The 21,538-nt window shown below is 39.2% G+C and overlaps 1 protein-coding gene across 5 annotated transcripts; it reads right to left on the bottom strand.

Annotated features, from left to right (window-relative positions):
* Positions 1 to 287: 287 nt before the first annotated feature.
* Positions 288 to 19,883, bottom strand: CCNJ (cyclin J). Of its 5 annotated transcripts, none has more exons than XM_058543619.1 (6): positions 19,817 to 19,883; positions 18,663 to 18,772; positions 10,877 to 11,087; positions 3,802 to 4,101; positions 3,555 to 3,714; positions 288 to 2,934 (listed from the first exon to the last, which is right to left on the bottom strand). In XM_058543619.1, exons 2-6 carry the CDS (start codon positions 18,729 to 18,731, stop codon positions 2,523 to 2,525), a joined length of 1,152 nt encoding a protein of 383 aa, XP_058399602.1. In that variant the 5' UTR covers positions 18,732 to 18,772; positions 19,817 to 19,883; the 3' UTR covers positions 288 to 2,522. The 5 variants fall into 5 exon arrangements, with proteins under 5 accessions (XP_058399602.1, XP_058399604.1, XP_058399600.1 ...); XM_058543621.1 differs by lacking the exon at positions 19,817 to 19,883 and adding an exon at positions 19,429 to 19,593 and having other exon boundaries at positions 3,555 to 3,678; XM_058543617.1 differs by lacking the exon at positions 19,817 to 19,883 and adding an exon at positions 19,429 to 19,592.
* Positions 19,884 to 21,538: the final 1,655 nt, after the last annotated feature.

Below are 21,538 nucleotides of genomic sequence, written 5' to 3'. Positions count from 1 at the left end.
TTTTGGTTTGCAGTCTGTACTTGAGTAGTGTTTATTTAGTGGACTTTGGTAAAGCCCTTTATACATATTAATTTCTTCACAGTACACATTTAATGATGGTCCGGTAATCTCAAAAAAAAAAAAAAAAACAAAACCTACTTTAAAGGCTACTCAATAAATTAAACAAAACAAAACCCACACAACTCCTCCCACCCCCATCCCCCAAAGCTAGCAGTTGTGAGTTGTATTTATATTGAAAACTAATGTTTTAAAAATAGTTCTGGTTCTCCAACCACCCCATCCCACCCCACCCTGGGTATGCAGCAATAGTAACCAATTAATTATTTTATTTTACCCCCCCAAAATTAATCCAGTGTTCTTTAGTTTTTAAATATAAACTGGGAAAGTGTTATTATAAGCTTTTTCTAAAAGGCATATTCTTCTATAACAAGAATGACATTTAAACCAATCAATAAAAGCAACTGACAAGACATTAAATTACCATAGGCACCGGTTGTTGTTTCAAGTTGGGATCTCTATCCCAGTATCTTACATTCATAGTATTCTTGAGGTAGTTAAAATACTGAAAATCGGACTCCAGGTTGCTGGGTTCTGAATGTGAATGTGAAAGATAAATTATCTTTTGAACCCACTCTCCCCCATATAATTCAAGTTTGCTCGAGGTAAGAACTACCAAAATCCAATTAGCAGCCTTCTTGAAAGAGGAAAAGTGATGATACTTTCGGAAAACAATTTTCATGCTTGAAAACTGCCATGAGTGAGTGTTCTCGCCTGAGTGGTTTTATCTACCAGACTAAATAAATCTACATCACGCCCTATGTACTCTAATTATAAAAGTTATCTTTCTTTTAAGGAAAGGACCTTCTCTAAGAATTCTTGCTGGCAGAAGCACCCACCCACATTCATCCACTGGAGCCATCTGGATCGGTCCATTACCATGTTGAGCCCCTTCCCTTCCTAACAAAAGCCATTGGCTTGATTACTGAGACTCCTGCTGCATACCCACAACATCTTTATAATAATAAATTTGTCTTCAATGCATATTGTGGCAGTCACATACCTGCCATGCAGTTTCCCTTCTATTCAAGTGCTATCTTTAAAAAAACACAAACAAAAAGACACACCTTACTGTTAAATCAGAAAGCTTCCCTCCACCAAATCTCTCTTCTCCCACAGATAAGAGCACTGTATACAGTTTCAGTTATTACAGTGATTTTCCCTCCAAACTCTTTATCTCCCAAATTGCCCTTGCTGTAACAACTTGGTATTGCTGTTTTCACTCATTACCAGTACAGTGAAATGTCCCAGGGCAGTTCTGGGGCCAATCGAATGAAAGTGGCTATTGAAATTTAGTAATCGGTACTTCTGCCTGCTTACACTGACTAGCTGGATTCAAAGGTTGCTTATAAAACCTTTCTTCCATATAACAAAGTGCTGCTCTAGCACAACCTGAGAACTACCCTGGCCACATTACACTTCAAAATAAACCTATGGGACTTTATTCTGGTACTAACATTTTACAGTTATGCCTTCCCTTGAAAAAATTTTTTAGACTAATATCAAATCTGAGTATAAATCATTGATTGCACTGAGAAATGCAAAACCTATATATGTATTATGAATGATAGGAACCACCGCTTCATTCATTCTAAACTACGATTATGTTCTGATTTGAAAACACATCCTAGCAGGAGTATTTTAACCTATGTTATAAAGGTAGTTCATACTATAACATTCCCAAAGCATGTTGCATTACAGTTAAGTGTTTCCAAGTAGTACAAATTCCCTGAGTTAATTGTGTTTTAATTCTAAAGATTTGAGGTTGATCACTTAGGGGAAAAAAACAACAAAAATTTATGACCATGATTTTAAATAAGAGATCTACTCCACCCTAATTTTAGCACATAAATCCAGATGCCTATACTATCTGTGATAGAAAGTTATATAGAATCATCTAAAAAATTTTTTTTTTACTGCACAGATTGGTATAGCATAGCAATTCATGAGATTAAATTTAGTCAAAAATTCATTTGTAGATCAAAAATATAACTCAAAACTGCAGAAAAAAAAACACCTCTTCAAAAATTAATACTGTAATTTTCCTTCATAAAAAGACTGTTTGGCAAGTCCACAGATAAACATTAGTCTCTGACATATAAGCCAACATTAGGCAGAGCCCACCGCAGGTCAAATCTCAAAATAGCGAATTGGAGTCTGTCCAAATTTTCTGTAGTATTGAATAGTTTTGAAATATGTGGACCATCAGCTGGGGCTTGAATATTTTTGTCATAATAGAGATTTGTTTTAACAGGATTTGACATACACACTGTTAGAAAGTGTTTGCTTAGCCCTCCCAGGTATTCATGGTGCACTGAAAGGGACATTCCATCTTCCCGGTGCTGGTATCTGACGAGTGCTGATGTAACTTGAATCCCTTTCCTTTTGAAGAGAAGTTTACAAAAAGTTCATCCCAGAGCTTCAAGTCACAAATAGTCTGGGTCAGGTATTAACTTCGCATAAAATCACCTTTCAAAGCATGGAGTAACACATGGGTAATGTTCATTTATCTGATAACTCCGGTTATAAGAAACATTCAGACAGGGCTTAACTTCTACTGGTATTGCCAGTGACATCCCAACACCAGTCTGCACGTGCCCAAGGCCCTGAACACTAGTTTGGAAGCCAGCAGGACATGTCTGTAGTGTGTAAGATGAGGTGTGTGTGGTAGATACAATCTGCTGACAGCTTGGTTGTTCCGATACAGGATGGCGATACTGCAGTGAGGTCTGATGCGTCTGATGGAGATACTGAGGTTGCTGAAAGTGAACTGGCCGTGAGGGCTGGGAGGCTGTCTGGAACACACTTAGCTGTGCTGGCTGAGGTCCTGCCTGTCCTCTCTGTTTGTTTGCTTCTTTCACATCATTATCATGAGCGCTGCAACATGGAGAGAAAGGAAACTGTTAATAACATTACTTAAGAAGAATTTGCAAGAAAGTCATGCACTACCCCTAACTCTTTAACAGCTGACTCCATGGACTGCCCCACTGCCTAGGTAGCAGTCACTGCAACCATAATTTCAACAACAGTGAGATTTCACTCTCATCCTTCTAAAAGCTCCTTCCCTTGGTACAAACCTTGGGAACTGGCTGCTGGTAGCTTTGAGGGCCATTTCCAGCATGGGAGAAATGTCCACAATAAGGACTTAAAAACAGTTGCCACTTTGGTGACATCTTGGAGGCCCCACAGTTCAAAGTGGGAATGGGGCTAGACTTGCCCGGACTGATCTCAGAGGTATGGGCTGATGTAAGAGCAGCTCCTGTCCTTATCATGCACCCAAAATCATACCAGCAATGACAACCTCTAACTGGATGACAGCCAAAAGGGGCTTCCCTTCTGCTGAGTACTGCTCATATAGCACCTTGCTCATGGCAGCTAGCAGCTGTCAGAGCAAACAGCCTAAAAGCTCTACGCCTTTGAGAAGTTGTTTTTAGGAATGTTATACATGAAGAAAAATATTAATGAGAAATTACAAACGCAAGAACAAAGAGGCTTACATCAAGAGCCGTTCAATGCACTGCACTAAGAAATCCCAGGAGTAAGCAGTAAGACGATGCAGTCTTGTAGGCCACGTTGGAGAAAGACGAAGTATAATCCTTGAAGAAGCCACACATGCAGCAGCTACTAAAGAAGGTGCATAATTTAGAAAGGCATAATCTGTGGAGACATCAAAAATGAACTTAAGCAACAGAATACACAAGTCATAAGCTCACAAATCACTTAGTGGCATCCACAACAACTCACCTTGCAAAGATACTTCCAGGAAGTAATCTGCATACTTAGCCATGTAGAGTTTAGTTTTTTCCAAGCAAATCATCGGCCAGCCATCATGAAGATCTGTTTCGTGTACTGCTTCGGAGAGATAATACTCAATGAAATGGGCGGCTGTTGGAAGGCAGAGGTTCCACTGAAAGGTTTCTAATAATAATAGTTCCATATGTAGCAAATTTTGTTTTGTTAATACTAGATTCATATTAGTCATACAACCCAGGCTGTTGAGCTGCTCCAGCTTAGGCACACTATCTTCTTTTTCTTCAAATTTACCTTTAAGGGGGGGAAAAACAGTGAGAAAGAAAATGTTAGGCAAGTGATCATTACAGGTTTAGTCACTTAAATGGGATTTGCTGTCTTAGTGCAAAGATTTAGATCCAAAGACATTCTTTCCCCTACCTTGGGCAGACACAATTGTGCCAGAAATCTTATGGTTCGTTCTCAGGACTCTGCCCCTAACCCTTCAACCCTCCCCCTAAAAGCAAAAAAATGGAACACATAAACTATTTGATCTATGTCTTATTGTGTAATGAAAATTACGTGCCAATGAAAAAATAACTCAAATCTCACCAGCTGAATCTTTTCAGGATATTTCTTTCTGGGGGTGGGTGATCGTTGGTGGAAGAAATTATTTTATTTTAGAATAGAAGAAAGTTTAAAGAATTTACTGTCATCGAGTTATCTGAAATCAAAAATAGCTAAGTTTCAAGTGTTTCATCTTGGCATATTTTCAGCACAATCGCAATTCAGAGAGAGAGAGATTAGGAGGAAAAAACTGGGTAAGTATCTAACACAAGCATTCTCATTCCCCAAAGAACCTATCCCTTCTCTTCTGAATTCAAAACAAAAATCTAGCTAAGTCTGTTACAAAAAAGGAGAGAGGGGATACTTTATCTCCACTTTTATATCTGCTTACTCAAAGCAGGAGTAAGGACGATCTGATGGCTGAACTTCATTATTTGAAGGCATTAACTTCTTTTCAGGAAATACTCATCCATATGTACAGCTGAGAAATCAAATTCCCTCTCCAGCCCCAGAATAATTTTTCTATAGATTATGTAGCATCTTACACTTTAATTTCCAAGAAAGAATCCTACTATATATAAATAATTTGTTTTAGGTATTTCTAGAACTTATGGCTAGAGAAAATTTAAACTATGAAGTACTATTATGATTTTCCAGATGCAGCAACAAAACCAAATAGTTGTCTTCAAGTCTCTTTGGGTCTTGGTTCTATGGTGGCCCACAGACAAAGGGAAATTATAACCAAAGCCTTCTGCCTCCTAGTATTATGTTCTATTTTATGTTGAGGTTTAATACAGTCATATTATATTACAATTATTATAGATTTCTCACAATAGCTTTTATACTTGTTCAAAATTACAGTTGTTAGAATATGTTACATATTACTATATAAAGAATTTTGTTTTACTATTTTGATAACTATTTTAATATATTTGGTTTTCTTGGAAATCTTAATTTTATTTTATCCATTTGAAAACTTTTTTTGGAGAAGAGCCAGAAAGACTGCCAAATCAGTAGAAACCAGACGAGTTTCCCTGTGAAGTTTCTCTTGCAGAGGATGGGTTTATACCACATTCAAGTTGCTACAAATGGTAGTGGCCAGGGTCACTCAACGCAGATGCTCCATGTACTGGAGCCAGTGGAGTTTGTTCAAGTCGGCCTGCCTTAGGGCAGGGGAAAAAGCACTGCTGACTACCTTGGTCTTTGCTTAGGAAGGGGGAACTAGGGTAGAAGGTTTTGTCTCCTATGCCAGGAGGTTCTAAGCTCATGACCTTAAGAAGAGTTTAAGCCCAAAGGAGCTCAGAATTTCTCTCTTGCTCTAGAAATTTTGAACTTCTTCAGATCTAAACCAGTCTTAACTAAATACTGCTGCAGGTAGGAGTTGAGCCAAAAAAACTTACATAAGTTAGACTTTTCAAGAATCTAGATAGCCCTTCCCAATTCAAATCACATAAAGATGAATTTCACAAGTTTTGCCAGTAGCATATACAGCTGAAAGCACTCAAGTGTTCTTTATGACAGTCATCCAGCATCATCACTGCACAGATATAGGAGAGGAGCCCACTGTTCTCAGTATAACAGTGGAATTCTTCAGAAGGAGAATGACCTTGGAATTTAGTTTAATCCCTCTGAATGAATCATTAAGGCTTTCAAAGTGCCCTGCCATTTGTGTAGCAACAGCAATACTGGCAGTATACTTCAAAGGAATATTATAAAAATTAATGAGTTTATTTATATCATGCTTGAAGTTTCTTTGAGGAAATTAATAAACCATAATTCACTGTTTAATTCAAGGATCAAGAACATTTCATATTATCTCCTTGAAACTTTCAACATCGAAAACAAAATTATATGACCAATTTCACAGCTCAAGAAACCAAGGCAGCAAGGTTGGCCAACTAATTTAAGGTCAAATAAGTTGAGCCAAACCAAAAATGGAAGCCAAAAGGAAGGCTTATGTTTGAACTTCCAAATCTGTACTTCTAGACCAAAGAACTGCACCAGGTTATATGGGGACAACAACTACCAGAATAGACAGGACTTCTATATTATTAAGCGTCTATGGGGTTTCTATGTTTATAAAGTATTTGGCTATTACGAGTGTGAAAGCCTTTGCATCTTGATTTGCAAAGTTACAAATAATCTGCATACTGCATAAATAACCATACTTGGGATTTCAATTCAGGTTTAAGGTTTTTGGAACTCTTTCATTATTTAGTGATATAAATACTCAGATACATGGATCATAAAGGATTTCAAAATGTGTGACAGTGTCAATGAGTACCTGCATTCATATCCATAGTTTTTGTTGTGCTGAATGCTATGTGCTTGGGTATTTTAAATCTACTTATCCACAATACCACATACAGATCACAAAAATCAGTTTCTTCAATTGAAAGGAAATACCAGAAGCCATGTGATTATATTGATAAAGGCCCCAAACAGGAAATAAGGGCACAGGAAATTCACATCTGCTTCCCAGAAAATAAAGAATTAGAAGCCATAGAAACAAAACATCAGGTTGTCTTTCCTTTATAGGAAATGTTCAGATCAGCCATGGAAACCAGCACATTTTCAAAGTCAGCAGTGAATGGCAGGTATGTGTAGTAGGGCAAGGATCAGATGTCACTTTGAGCTCTGCCAACCCACATTCTATTCTTTTATTACTAAGTAGGAAAAAAGTCATCCTTAAAATTCTCACAAATCTGTAAGACTATCACTGTAATAGAAAAATGGGTAAGGAACAGGAAGAGGCAATTCATAGGGAAAAAAAGGTTCTATGCTCAATAAAATTGAGAAGTAAATCAAGTCAACTGTGACATACAATTTTTCACCTACGATAGAGTAAAGTAAAAAGCTCTGTCAACCCAGTATTGGTGAGTAAGGAGAAACAAGTACTTGTCACAAATTTTTATTGCTAAAAGCCTATAATCTCCCTTTTGGCTTCATCTTAACTCTAAAATCACCTCCTAGTTACATAAGACCTGAAGCAAATTACCAAAAGCTCTATTTCCAAGACTGCTTCCGCACTCTAAGTTCAATGCTGATCACAGAAGCCAAGGGAGCCAGGGTATATTGTCAAAGACGTGGAACTAGAGAATTTCCCAGGATAAATCAGTCTTTTCTGGAACCAGCAGAACCTTTAGGACTAGGAAGCCAGAGTAAAGATTACAGAATAGTGTATGTTTCAATTTCCCATGTGCTTTTAAACATACTACCCCACATCCTCAAAACAACCTTGTAAGATATGCGTCTATTTTCATTTTATAGAGAAGTAACCTAAGACTCGAGGGTTGTTGAAATTCATATTGCTGACAAGAGATTCAAACCTAGGAAATCCATCACTACAATCCCTGCTCTACAATACTACACACCACTCTCCAATTAGAGAGAATCTGTAGGTCCTTTCTTCCTACCTCTAATAGGCAGACACTCAGGCAGCTGGATATGCATTAGTACCTGGAACTTAAAGCTGTGCTCCATCTTTGGCCAAACTACCAACAAACCTCCCAACCTATTTAATAACTAATCCAATTGTTACCCAGTCCTATCAGCTGTAAGCTATTCTTCACTTTTATACAGCAGGCTGCCCATTCCAAAGCAGGGAGCAGCTGGGGGAGGGAACATACAGAGTTCAATCATTCTGTGAGGAGAGAAGCATTATTTGAATAAAGTTTATAACAACTAATTGGAGAGCTGCCGCTGGTGTCCGAACATAAGATAGAGTTTAAGAATGTAAGAAACACTACAATGAACTCCACAAATTTAAAACAGACATCAGATACTGAAAACAGACTACCAGTTTATAAGCATCCTAAGCACTTCTGTTGTAGTCAAGTTACAGACCAGAGGGAGGAGAGATTGCAGCCGGCTACTAAGGGCCAGCCTCTTTGATTCCTGATCCAAGTGTAGAGCTGACAGCTTGAACTCTTGACCACTGCCTATTGGGTGGGGCTGAGACCCTGGGAGATACCTATCTCACACTTTCCCACTCTCCAGTGGTAAAAGCAATTCTTTTCTCACAGGGAAAGAAGGGTCAGGGGATGTAAACAGAACAGAGAAGAGGTATCTGACTCTTTCAGTAACAGATGATAAATAATTCATATCTGTACCATAGCAAATACAAATCCTAAAGCCTAGTTCCTGGAAAATGAGCCAAAAGTAATTACATATTACCCCATAGATTAAATCAAATAATCTTAAATAAATTGATCAAGACCTTAAAAGTAATAGACAATTTAAAAACAAGAACAATTGAAAACTCCATTCCAACCAACCTAAGATGGTACACAAATAAAGTAACTTTTTCCAAAATTGTGGAAATTGCAGGAACTTGGCATCAATGCCAAGCACTGCATAGTGGCCAGAATTCTTATCAGATTATTCAACTAGAGTCCTCAGTGAACTTTGGTAGTAACATGTAGTTTATGAGTATCTAGTTTAGTAACCCCTAATTCATTTAGTAAGTTACTAGTAAGTAAAATTTAGTCACAAATGTAAGTCAGTCTATGAACTGACTATGCATCATTCATAACTTCACAGTCTACCAGGAGTCGTCTCCCACTTGCCCCACATCACACTTTAAGAATTGCAGGCATAGAACAGCTAGGGTTTGGTAGTATAGAAAGACAGTGATAGCCACAGAAGGCAAAAAATTATTTTTAATCAATGATCCCAAGTTTTTAAAATAACCTAACTTGCATATCTGATTTCCAGTGTCTCTCTACTATAAACTGATCCTTTAATAAACTAACATTCTGTAGGATAACAAGAAGCCATTCCATGTAGATTCTTATACATCTGATTGGGTTTTTCCAATCCTATGCAAACTATTAAACCACAAAGGGCTTCATAGCCAGTGATGAAACATACAGAATTGTACACGTGATTGCTTATGAGGATGAAACCTTAATTAAAGGTTAAATTAAAGGTTAATTATAAATGTACAAATATTACCTCTCTGGGGGAGAGGAGCAGGTGATGTGTCTGGATCTTAGAGGACAATAGATTAAAGGAGAAATGTAGATTTTCAGGAAAGAGATAGTATTCCGATAAGAATTTGGCTCAATATGGCATGGAGATAGGGTTGGAAGATGAAACTGGAAAGGTGGCTGGGTCCAGATGAAACGTTCTACATGTTACATGAATGAGTTTCTACCTTAACCCACAGGCAGTGGGAAATCATCACTGGGGCTGTGTTTATTTATATTCAGCCTGGTCCACAAAGGATTTGAAATAACTTACAAAAAGACCTCAAGGAGACAAAATACGTAGTTGAAGTCATCAGATCAAAGGAAGGATATGGGTAGGAAAAGAAAATCTGAGAAGAGATTAGTACCAGAAATGGTATCACACAAGCCTGCATTTGGTTTTAGGTTTACCTGCAGTCAAAGCACAAGGGTGTTTTAGAAAGAACTCTGGTGGCAGGATGTAGGAGGAATGTTCCTTAGACAGCAGCCACATTGGATCCCATACCCTCAAGTGGGGGTTAGAGGTAAAGGCAGTAGATATTTCTACATACTACTTTGAAGTGGGGCTTAAATTTCTATTGTAATGACACGAATAATATAAAAACTACATAATGGATTCAACTTCAATATCAAATACCATCTTTTCACATTATTAAAAGAAGAAAAACTCAATTTCAATTCCTTTACTCACCCTCTTTCTCTTCAGTCAGGGTACTAACAAATAATGCAATGAGTTACAGGAAGATGTTAAGAGAAAGAGGCCCCAAATGGCCCAACAGTACATTCTGCATTGGGTAACAAATACAGTTATATCAGATTCTACCTTGCAGCCTACTTTGTAGTTGTGCCTACTGCATAAGCAAAGGTTTTCACATTTGCAGCAGTTGTACATGAACCTTCAGTTCATTAAGCCAACTCATTATGTAGTCAGTAGAAGGTATTCTAACAATACAAGAGTATGATAATACCTTTTAGACCGAGTTTCTCAACCTCAGCTCCATTGACATTTTGGGCCAGAAAATTCTTTGTTGTGAGGGGGGCCGTCCTATGCACTGTAGATATTTAGCAGCATCCCAGGCCTCTACTTACTAGATGCTAGTAGCATCCTCCCAGGTTGTGAGAACCAAAACTGTCTCCACACATTGACAAGTATCCCCTGTGTGGCACAACTGCTCTTGTTGAGAACTACTGCTTTCAGGCAATGCTTTTCAATTGGAAAGGTACACAGTAAACATCTTTGGAACTTTTAAAACATTAAAAAATACCCAGGCTCCATGATGTAGATTCTGAGTCAGTAGATCTGCAGTGGCCTAGACGGTTGTATCAGAATCTTCAGGATGTACTGCTTAGGCATGCATGTTTTTAAAGGACTCCAGAGCCACTTTTTAATGTCTGGTTAAGAATTATTGTGCCAAGAAGTACTTTCAACATAAACTTTCTGATACTAGTAAATTGGAATGAATGGAATTTGGTGATATTTCACTGAGTTCTACATAAATTTATTTTATTATAAACAATGGAAATTCCCAGTCACGTAGATCATTCTTACTTACTTGCTAGAAGCAGACAGGAAAGTGCAACTAAATGCAGCTGCTGGATAGAGATGTCATACCGATCCATAAACAGGTCCAGCAAATAGACAGCAAGATGTCGGGCAGAAGGGCAAAGGGTGAAGCGATTGCTCACAATGGCAATCAAGTCAGCAAAATACCTTCTGAGACTTAGTTGAGGGGACTGGCCTTTGTAGGAGGGCAACTTCAGCTCCTAAAGCAAGAGGAACAACATTTAGTCTAAATAGCCTGTAAGAGAAGTAGTCTCAGAACCCAAGGATGACCTTTTTTTCTAATATATTAGTGTTAAAAATGCCTAAAACATACTTTTCTTGAGTGAAACGAAAAATGAAAAAGTTGAGTGGAAGGATAATAAATGGTATCTAAAATTTAAAAAACCAAACTTTTCTCCTTATTCTTAACCATCTCTGATGTGACCAATTATAGGTGTTTCTTGCATTATGGAATGGATATATTCTAGTAAGATTTTTTTTTTTGTGAGATCAGCCCTGTGCTAACATCTGCCAATCCTCCTCTCTCTCTCTTTTTTTTTTTTTTTTTTTTTTTTGCTGAGGAAGACTGGCCCTGGGCTAACATCCATGCCCATCTTCCTCCACGTTATATGGGATGCCACCACAGCATGGCTTGCCAAGCAGTGCGTTGGTGCGCGCCTGGGATCCGAACCGGTGAACCCTGAGGCCGCCGCAGTGGAGCACGTGCACTTAACCACTTGCGCCACCAGGCTGGCCCCCTAGTAAGATTTTTAATAAGGCAATCCTGTTTTCCCTACCTGGTATTTTCAGAAAAACATCCTAACCAAAGGTTTTGGTTAGAAGGTAATAGATAAGTAGATATGCTCCTCGTTATGTCACATACTATATCATACTTGCAGGGATGTGGAAGATAGAGACTAGTCTGCATCCACTAGTATCTTCTAATCATATTTCCCTTTCAGCAGTTTTATGATCTCTCCTTTGCCACCATCCTTTCGTACACCTAAAATTTTCCCATCATCACTGTTCAGTCTCAGAATTACATGAACTAATTTTTTAAAAAATTGAAAATTTCTATACTATTAAATATTCCCAGAGCATAGAGAAAGACGGAAAGGTTCTAAATTCATTTTATGAGATCTGCATAATACTAACATTAAACCTAATAGGTATCACAATAGAGGGAAGTAATATGGGTATGACCCCAAAAGCATAGACCAAAAAAAAAAAAAAAAAAGAAATAAAAATAGATAAATTAGGCCTCATCAAAATCAAAAACTTTTGTGCATCAAAGGATAATATCAACAGAATGAAAAGGCAACCCACAGAGAATGGGACAAAATATTTGTTAAGTCATGTATCTGGTAAGGAGTTAATATCCAGATTATATAAATAACTCTTTTATATATACAACTCAACAACAAAAAAACAAACAACTCGATTAAAAAAATGGGCAAAGGACTTATATAGACATTTCTCCAAAGAAGATATGCAAATGCCAATAAGCACATATAAAGATGCTCAACATCACTAATCATTAGGGAAATGCAAATCAAAACCATTATGAGATACCACTTCACACCCATTAGGATTGCTGTTATCAAAACAGAAAACAGAAAATAACAAGTGTTGACAAGGATGTAGAGAAATTGGAACCCTTGTGTATTGGCGGGAATATAAAATTACGGAGCCACTATGAATAACAGTATTGCAATTCCTAAAAGAAAAAATTAAACATAGAATTACCATATGATCCAGCAAGTCCACTTTTTGGTATCTACCCAAAAGAACTGAAAGTAGGGACTCAAAAAGATACTTGTACATCCATGTTCATAGCAGCATTATTCACAATAGCCAAAAGGTAGGAACAAACAACACAAATGTCCATCAACAAATGAACGGATAAACAAAATGTGGTATACACATACAATGGAATATTATTTAACTTTAAAAAAGAATGAACTGATATATGCTACAACATGGATGAACCTTAAAAACTATGTGAAATGCTATGTGAAATGAGCCAGACACAAAAAAACAAATATTGTATGATTCCACTTATATGTGGTACCTAGAATGGTCAAAGTCATAGAGACAGATAGAACTGTGGTTACTAGGGCTGGAGGACAGGGAGAATGAGGAGTTACTATTTAATGGGTATGGAGTTTCAGTTTGGGAAGATGAAAAAGTTCTGAAGATAGACAGTGGTGATGGTAGCACAATGTGACTGTACCTAATGTCACTGAACTGTGCACTTAAAATGGTTTAAGTGGTAAATTTTATGTTGTGCACATTTTACAACAACAAAAAAAGTGAATTTACATATCAATCTAACTTAATAAGATATGACATTTTTGATAAAATATATACCAAAATAATTTAGTGGTATATCCAAAGAATATATCATCATCAATTGTGTACAACCCATGAATGCAAGGATGGTTTAAGACCAGGAAATCTATTAATATAAGTCACAATAAAAAATCACAGGTAAATATGCACAATCATCTTGATAGATGTCAAAACAACATCTGGACAAAGGTGACCCTGGGAAAAATAATAATAGGCGTATATTTCTTTGATGAAAGAAGGGAGGGAAGGTGAGAGGGAAGTAAAAGGAATCTCAAATATAAGAGCCAGCATCTAACTTGGAGGTGAAACAATAGAAGGATTAGCATTCTAGTGCCTACTATTTCAATATTATTTAACACTGTTCTGTGAATACTAACCAATCCAAATAGAAAAAGGAAGGAAAGGGTTTAATTATTGGAAAGCAGGAATCAAAAGTCATTTTCAGGAACAAAATTATTATTTTTCAGATGATAGAATTTATATCCATAAAAACCAAAAAAAAAAATCAACAGAAAAAATAAAAAGAAACAGTAAGAATTCAGTAAGATGGCTGTTTACAAAATTAATTAAAAAAAAAAATCAATAGCTTTCCTGTATACTAGTGACTGGTTAAAAAACAGAAGATTCCATATACAGTAACTATAAAAATTAAAACACCTAGAAATAAATTTATATATGCCAGCACTATATGAAGATAACATTAAAATTCTGAAGGAGTATGGAAGGATTGCATATATGGAAAGACATTCCTTTTTCTTAGATAGGAGAACCTATTTGATAACAATGGCATTTCAAATCAGGAAAGAATAGGTGAATTTAATAAATATTGCTGATACATAGGACAAAGTGCTATTTCTCAATTATTTAGAGAACTCTTACAAATCAATAAGAAAAAGGCAACAAATACGAACAGACAGTTCACAGGGAAAATAAAATAGGGCCAAAAACATAAAAAGCTGCTTCATCTCATTCAAAATTCAAGAATTATACAGTTTTTAACTTAGTTTACATTTTATTAATTTTTGTTTATGCTATCAAGAGTGGAAATAGAACTCCCATATAATATTGGTCAGGTCGACAACTGATATAACCTTTGGGAGGCAATTGGGTAACATAAATAGTTTAAAATGCAGATTGCGGATACCCTTTAACATAGCAACACTAGGCCTAGGAATTGACCCTACATATAAGGAGGTCCTTTGCAGCACTGTTTTTAATAGCAAAATAGTGGAATAAAAAAGCTTGATGTCCAACAACCTGGGTGGATCTCCCGAGTTATGCTGAGTGAATAGAGCCAATCCCAAAAGGTCATATATGTATAATTCCACTTATATAACATTCTTGAAACAACAAAATTATAGAAATGAAGAACAGATTAGTGGTTGCCAGGGGTTAAGGGGGAGGATGGAGGAGAGGGAAGTAGGTATGGCTATAAAAAGATAACTTCTATAATAAAGTTTTTAATAAAAGAGTGTGGCTATCAAAGACAGATCCTTGTGGTGATAGAAAATGTTCTGTGTCTTGACTATATCAATGTCAACATCCTGGTTGTAATAATTGTACTATAGTTTTGCAAGATGTCACCACTCAGGGAAACTGGGTAAAGGGTATATAGGGGATCTCTCTGTATCATTTCTTACAACTGCAGGTGAATCTACAGTTATTTCAAAATAAAAAGTATAATAAAAAAAGCTTGACGTCCATCAACAGGGAACTGATTAAATAAACTATGGGACATCAATTCAATGTAGACCTTAAACTAAAGAGCACTAGACCTTTATGTGCTGATACGGAAAAATTCAATAAAGTGAGTGAAGTTGGAGTGGGAAGACGGTACAGAACAGTGACTATAGATTATGACCTCTTGTATCAACAACAAAAAATTATATTTGCAGATATACCAATTTATTGAGTATACTTTCAGGAAAAAAAATGGTGATGGTAACCTTAGGGGATCAGGGAATAGTGACTACTGAGGAAAGCTCATTTTAACCTCCTTATACTATCTGAAAAAATTTTTTAACCATATGCACGTATCACTTAAAATTTTTAAAAAATATTAATAGAAGGTACTTGGAGATAGGCTAATGGGCCATTTATGTTTTAAATTTTTGTATAAGTGAGAAAAGCATAAACAAATGCTACTGAGGAAAAAAACATTGGCTTAGGCTTGCTTGGCTCTTTGAAGATAAGGGGAAAAAAATATTAATTTCTCCAAATAAAAGGAACATGCCAATTTCTCATGCAGCCCCCTGGATTTTTCTTTTCTTCTTTTTTACACTGGTGTAAATGAGCTACAATTTCGAACTTCACCTTTCTTGCTGTCATCACATGACATTTACTGAGCATCTCCCATGCAGCAGACACTGTGCTAACGCCAGGGATAAAAGCTGGAAAATAGTCTCAAGCTTCTCTCTAGCAGATGAACCAAAATACAGAGATTATTAGAATATAATATAATAACCACAGGGTATGATAGGAACACTGAGGAGGGAGATCTAACCCAGCTCAGGGGGTGGGGTGTTGGGAAAAAAACAAAGCCAGGGTTGACTTTCTGTAAAAGAGGCTTGAACAAGGTCTTAAAGACTCACTGAGAAACACAGCTGGAAAACATTGGTGGACTTTATTTTTAACTGTTAACTTTACTAAATGAAGACAAAACAAAGGCAAGATCCCCAAAGGCCATCACTAGGAGATTTTTAACAAAGTGTCCAATACAGTCTCTTTATATCATTTTAAATGATAAAGTACCTGTGCTTACCACATGGCTGTCAGATTTATTCTCTTTGTACAGATACTGCAGTTACACAAGCATGAGAAAATGATCTATGCTTCTCTCAGCTTACAAGTTTTTCTAATGTTTATTCTTGTCCCCTAGAATTGAACATTCTTGTCCGATCTGCTTCTCAGGGTCCCATAGGACCAAAGCACAGAGAGGCGGAACATGTCATCTCCATCTCCAGTCTCAAGTCCTCGTCAGATCACCACCCTAAATGTCATCCCCTTCCCAGAATGAGTTAACTGTTCAGCCAGATGGAAATAAAGGCAGAGAGGGAATACTCACAAGTGTTAAGTACCACTAGGTGGGATATTTTCTTAATGTTTCTCACAAAGCTAGCATTGTTCCCATCTGTCATCAAGACTCCTGAAAATACTTCCCCAAGCATCCTAAGACCGAGTATACATAGCAAAACAATGAGAAAAAAAGGCGACAACACAAGGGTATAAGTGGACAGCTGCTGCCTTGTAGGGGGTTTTTTTTTTGGAGGGGGTGGTTATTATATTTTATGAAAACAGTATAGTTGGCATTTGGGATTGAAGAGGATTTCCATTTGTTGTAATTTTTACTCTTCCCTAGTAGATAAAATGCTAGTCATACCAATTATTCCTCCATAAACCTTAGGTCTAAACATGGAACATCTTCCATAGTGTCCAAATGGCAACTGCCCAAAGGAAGACCTAAATTCAGATGCTCTGAATCATATGAAATTAGACTCCATAAAGGCAAAGATCATGTCTGTCTCATTCACTGTTACCACTCTAACACTTGGCATAGCACCTTGTACACTGTAGGCACTCAAATATGTTAAATAGATAAATAAGCATATGATTATCCAACTAAATCACAACTAAATTAATAGCCTGGAATTAACATATATTTTCTATGAGAAAAGCCCATTTTAATTTTCCCTGACTTCAGTGTACTACAAACAGAAGTCTCTCCAGTTCCACATGTTCAAGTTTTGCTAATTAACATAAATTCTTTATAAAGTGTGGCCATTGTGCCAAAGCACAAGAAATGTGGCTTACAAATGCTTAAAGATAAAATAAAGATAACCTCAGGGTAGCATGCCACAGGTGGCCCAAGATAACCTTCAGTGGCATTCCTTTAGACCTTGTGCCATCTCTTCCTCTGATAGTTCGTAAGCAACTTTTTTAGTACAGAGTTGTGTCTTATTCCTTGGATCCTCAGAGCCTAATACACAAAAGCATTCAACAAATCTGCTGGGGGGAAAAATCCACTTCCAACCTCAACTGACAAAATTAATTCAGGTAATTACTCAGGATTAAAATTACACATAAAATATCAGAATCAAAAACCACAGGAATCACCAAGAAAGATCTTTTAAGTTTCATGTCATTAAAAAAAAAATGTATCATTAACATCAAATAATTTCACCATGTACTAGAGGGATAAAGAGCTGACACTCAGAAAAGGAGAACATTTAAAACTGAAAGATGACATCCGGAAAGAAAAAAAAAAAAAAAATCAAAAGTATCTGGATGATTTTCAAAGGGGAAAACATGCAACTCTCTTCTTAACATTCCAGAGAACCATTCCATAGTTGCGACTTTTCTGTGGTACAAACAGCCTCTTAGGGGGCGGATGTGTATTTAGCGTTTCTAAGAGACTGAATGTCAGAATTATAAGTAGCATTTAGAAATCTCAAACCTTAGAAAAGGATACAATTGTAACAATTAAAGTAAGAATTAGGTTTTCTAATCAACTTAACCTGGTTAAAAAAATCAAGATACGAGTTCATTATCATCCCAGGATCTCTCATTTCCAACAGTCAGTATCCTTTTTATTAAAGAGTCAGCTGTTTGCTTCTTTTTCATTATCTATACATAACCAACGGCTCTCATTATCCATGGTGAAACTGAGTCAAGTTAGAGATAATTTTGGATCTGGTCTCTCTTCTGGTTATCAAAGAGGCAGAGCTGACCCATTAAGCTGAGAGTGACATACAGAGTAAAACTGTTACTTAAGAGCAGCAATACAGACTTTTGCCTTGTGCCAGAAAAGTGTATTTTTCCCCCAATATCTTTTATACTGGGTCTACTTTCTGCCTTTAATATTAGCTAACTCCTTCTACATCAAGGCTCTGTAAATGGCCCTAAATTTTGGGGTCTCGGGGGTAGAGAATAACAACAGTTATCACTTTCTTAGTGCTTACTATCTGCCAAGCACTGTTCTAAGCACACGTACAGTATTAAGTAACTTGTCCCAAGTCTCATAGCAACACAGTGGAAAGGCTGGGGAATTTATGTACGTACAAACCTGACATAACAGACAGCTGCATGCAACAACTATAGAACAAGGAGGGCTGCTCTGCCCAATAAAAAACCAGCGCACGTATCTTTTAAAATACAATACCAAATCCATGTTCCACCTTGAAACAGGAACATCAATCAGAATGTCCCTTCATACCTTCCCTCTCCCAACTACCACGCCCCACCCGCACTCCTCTGAAGTTGCAGGTTCTTCTGATACATCCTAGGGAAGAAGCCAAGAAGTTAATTAACCTCGAGCAAATAAGCAAATTCGCCTTTTCTGGTTTGGAAAATAGTGGCTAAAGAATCGGACAGCACTTTCCAAGGGGCCGAAATTCATACTAACTGGCACAAGACACGGGATGAAAAGGTGAGGACATCAGCGTTACCTTGTACCGAAGCGCCTGATGAATATCGGCAGCCAGCTGTCCCCGCCACCACTGCCCCTCCAGCTCCATGGGACCGGGCGGCGCGCCTCGCCAGACGCGGCAACTTCAGTCTGCAAGACACACCCCAGACGCGGTCACTGCCACCTCCCTCCACGCGGCCCTCCGCGCCCCCTCTCCGAGGGGTGTGACCTCAGGCCACCCCGGGTGGCTGTGCATCTTCACCTGACTCTCCTAAAACCAGCACCGGTCCAAACCAATTCCCTGACGCCGCACGGAAGGCCCGAGCTACCCAGTCAGGAGGAGCTGGCTTATTTTGGGAACTGCCGGACTGGGTACCGGGCAAAAGGGGGCCAAGTCGGGCCGGAGTTCCCAAGGCGGCCCCGGGTGCGTGCTCGAGACAGGGGGCCGGGGCGGGCCGGCTTCGGGATCCCGGCGTCCCGGGTCCGAATTCTCCTGCCGGCCCTGAGAAGCGGAGACCTGACACCAGTCACAGCGCCCTTGAGGTGAAAACCTCCCGCGGAGAAGCTCGGAAAAGAATGCCCGCCCGGCTCCGGGTCCCCGCGGCAAGACGGTCGGGCGCTCCTCCTCCCCGGGAGCCTCTCCGCGGCCCCGCCGGGCCCGACGCGCACCCAGGCCGCCGCCTTCTCTTCCTGAGGAGCGCACGGGATCGCGCGGCCCCAAAAAGGCGAACAAAAGGCCGGGCCGGGCGGGTCCGGTGCCCCGCGCCCAACCCAGGCCTGCCGGTCCCCACGGCGGCCTGTCTTACCCGGAACCGCGGCCCTCACAGCCCCAGCCCCGCTGTTGTGCGGGGGACGCCGGCCCCGCTCATGATGCGGACAGTTGGCCGCGAAGCGCCGGCCTCAGCTCGGGCCCAGCGCTGGGGCGCTCGCGCCGCCCATTGTTAAAGAACCGGCAGGCGGCTCGGCGTACAAAGCCAGCGCGGGGGCACATGCGGCCCCGCGGCTGCCAATCTCGTCTCGCGATACAGCCGGGTAACCTCCCCCCCCCCACCCCAGCCGTCCAATCGGCGGTGGGGCCGGGCCCAGGTGCAGCGCCCGGCGCCGGCTCGCCAGCCCCAGCCGGCCCGGGCAGCACCCCCGGCGGGCCCGGCGCGACCGCGTTTCGCGGTGCCCGAGAGTCGCAACACCACCTACCGCGAAGCCGGCCTGAGGGGCGGGCAGAGGTCGGAAGAGAGCGCCGGGGAGATTATAACGTTGATCATCACTCCGGTGGCCAATCCGGTCATGCCACTCACCTGCTGAGAACTTTGGATGGCTCCCCGATGCCCGCGGAGGAAAGTGATGCCTCAGCTTGGCGTTTAAAACCCCTCACAGCATGGATTCAATCTGCCTCATCTCACATTACAACAGCCATACATTCTAGGGGCTGCTCAATGGGTTTATCGGTCCATCCGTATGTGCTTTAGCTGTTTCCGCAGCCCCTAAAGCCCCTTTCTCTGTGAATTCTGCTCTCTCTTAAATTCCACCTCAAAACCTACTCCTTCTTCTAGAAACCTAATCTCTTTTCCCTCCTTATTTCCTTTGCTTTAGACATTCCTAAGAGCTTTGAATGAACCTTTAGTAACCTAGTTTGTCATATCCATAGTGGATGTAATTAACTATGTGGTCGTAAATCAGGAAACTGCAAAACTGGGGAAACACTCCAACATCAATTAAGGTGATGTGGGACCTGAAATGTGATTAGCAGAAATCTAATCAATTGTATTTTAACCTGTTTGGTGGAATATCACAACAGAAGTGGATGGTCAGACCAGGACAGTGATCCTCACTTTTCTGAGAATGTAGATCAACCTCTCTTAATATTAAAAAATAAATCATGGAACTCTATCCCTTTTACTTAGAATCCCTTGTCCCAAAAGACTCATGATAAAGAGCTGCTATAAAGTGAGGAATGTATGTTACATGAATCTGAGTTTTATTTATCACAATGACATCTTCATAGACTTGAAGAACAGCTGCAGATATGTATGTGAGCCATGCAAGACAATCCTTATGCCCAGGAGAACAGATAAGGAAAACTCAGAAGCACAGGCAGAGCCCTGCCTAGCCCAGCATTGTCCAGGGAGAGGCTGCCCAGGCCTATCTCAGTTAGGGATTCCCTAGAGAGGAGAAGGGACACTTCAGGCTAAAAGCCATTTACAATGGCATTTAAATAGTACCTGCCTCTTCAAGTTCCAACTCATGTGCACTAAGCAACTTTATGACAATAATTTGGCTTCCCAATAACTTAAATGTCCAGGGCCTATATAAGAACTCTTTCAGAAAAATGGGTCACAGACTATAATCATCAATATAATAAGTAGGTTGTCTCTCATGGTTTCTACTTCGAAGATGTTATTCACTGGGAGATGTTTGTTCAGAAATCATTCTCACTATTTTCTGGATTTGCCTCACATGATGAAAGGACTTTAATTTCATTCATTTTATAGATCAATGTGTGTGCGTGTGTGAATATATATAATTTGCCCAAGTGTCTCTTAGATTATAAATCTCTAAATTGCAAAATTCAGGTTTAGTATAATTTCTTCATTAATTCCTTTAGGACACAATTAGGTATGACCTTAATTCCTAAATAAAATAAAGTCTGCTCTCATAGAGTTTATATGCTAGTGGGGAGAGAGAAATACAATAAATGAACAACAACAAAGTCACATGGTGACAAGTACTGTGAAGAAAGATAAACAGAAAAGGAATAGAAAGTGACAGTGGGTGAGCATTGTTTTATGATAAGATAGGGGTGCAAAGGTCTGAGGGAGGTGAGGAAGCATGCAGATATCTGGTGGCTAAGTGTCCTGGGCAGAGGGAACAGCAAATGCAAAGGCCCTAAGGAGAAGGCATGTTTGGAATGAACATGAG

The sequence above is a fragment of the Diceros bicornis genome, chromosome 6, assembly GCF_020826845.1.
Source record: "Diceros bicornis minor isolate mBicDic1 chromosome 6, mDicBic1.mat.cur, whole genome shotgun sequence".
In the NCBI taxonomy this organism is placed as follows: domain Eukaryota; kingdom Metazoa; phylum Chordata; class Mammalia; order Perissodactyla; family Rhinocerotidae; genus Diceros; species Diceros bicornis.
Note: the sequence above shows the minus strand (reverse complement) of the source record. Positions and strands in the feature narration are given on the sequence as shown.

Excerpts from the sequence above, each read along its gene's own strand:
- CCNJ (XM_058543619.1), bottom strand. The coding sequence starts at position 18,731 with ATGGAGCTGGAGGGGCAGTGGTGGCGGGGACAGCTGGCTGCCGATATT. Across the intron at positions 3,715-3,801 it reads CCTGGAAGTATCTTTGCAAG|ATTATGCCTTTCTAAATTAT; the intron begins GTGAGTTGTTGT and ends ATGTCTCCACAG. Across the intron at positions 2,935-3,554 it reads TGCATTGAACGGCTCTTGAT|CGCTCATGATAATGATGTGA; the intron begins GTAAGCCTCTTT and ends TCCATGTTGCAG.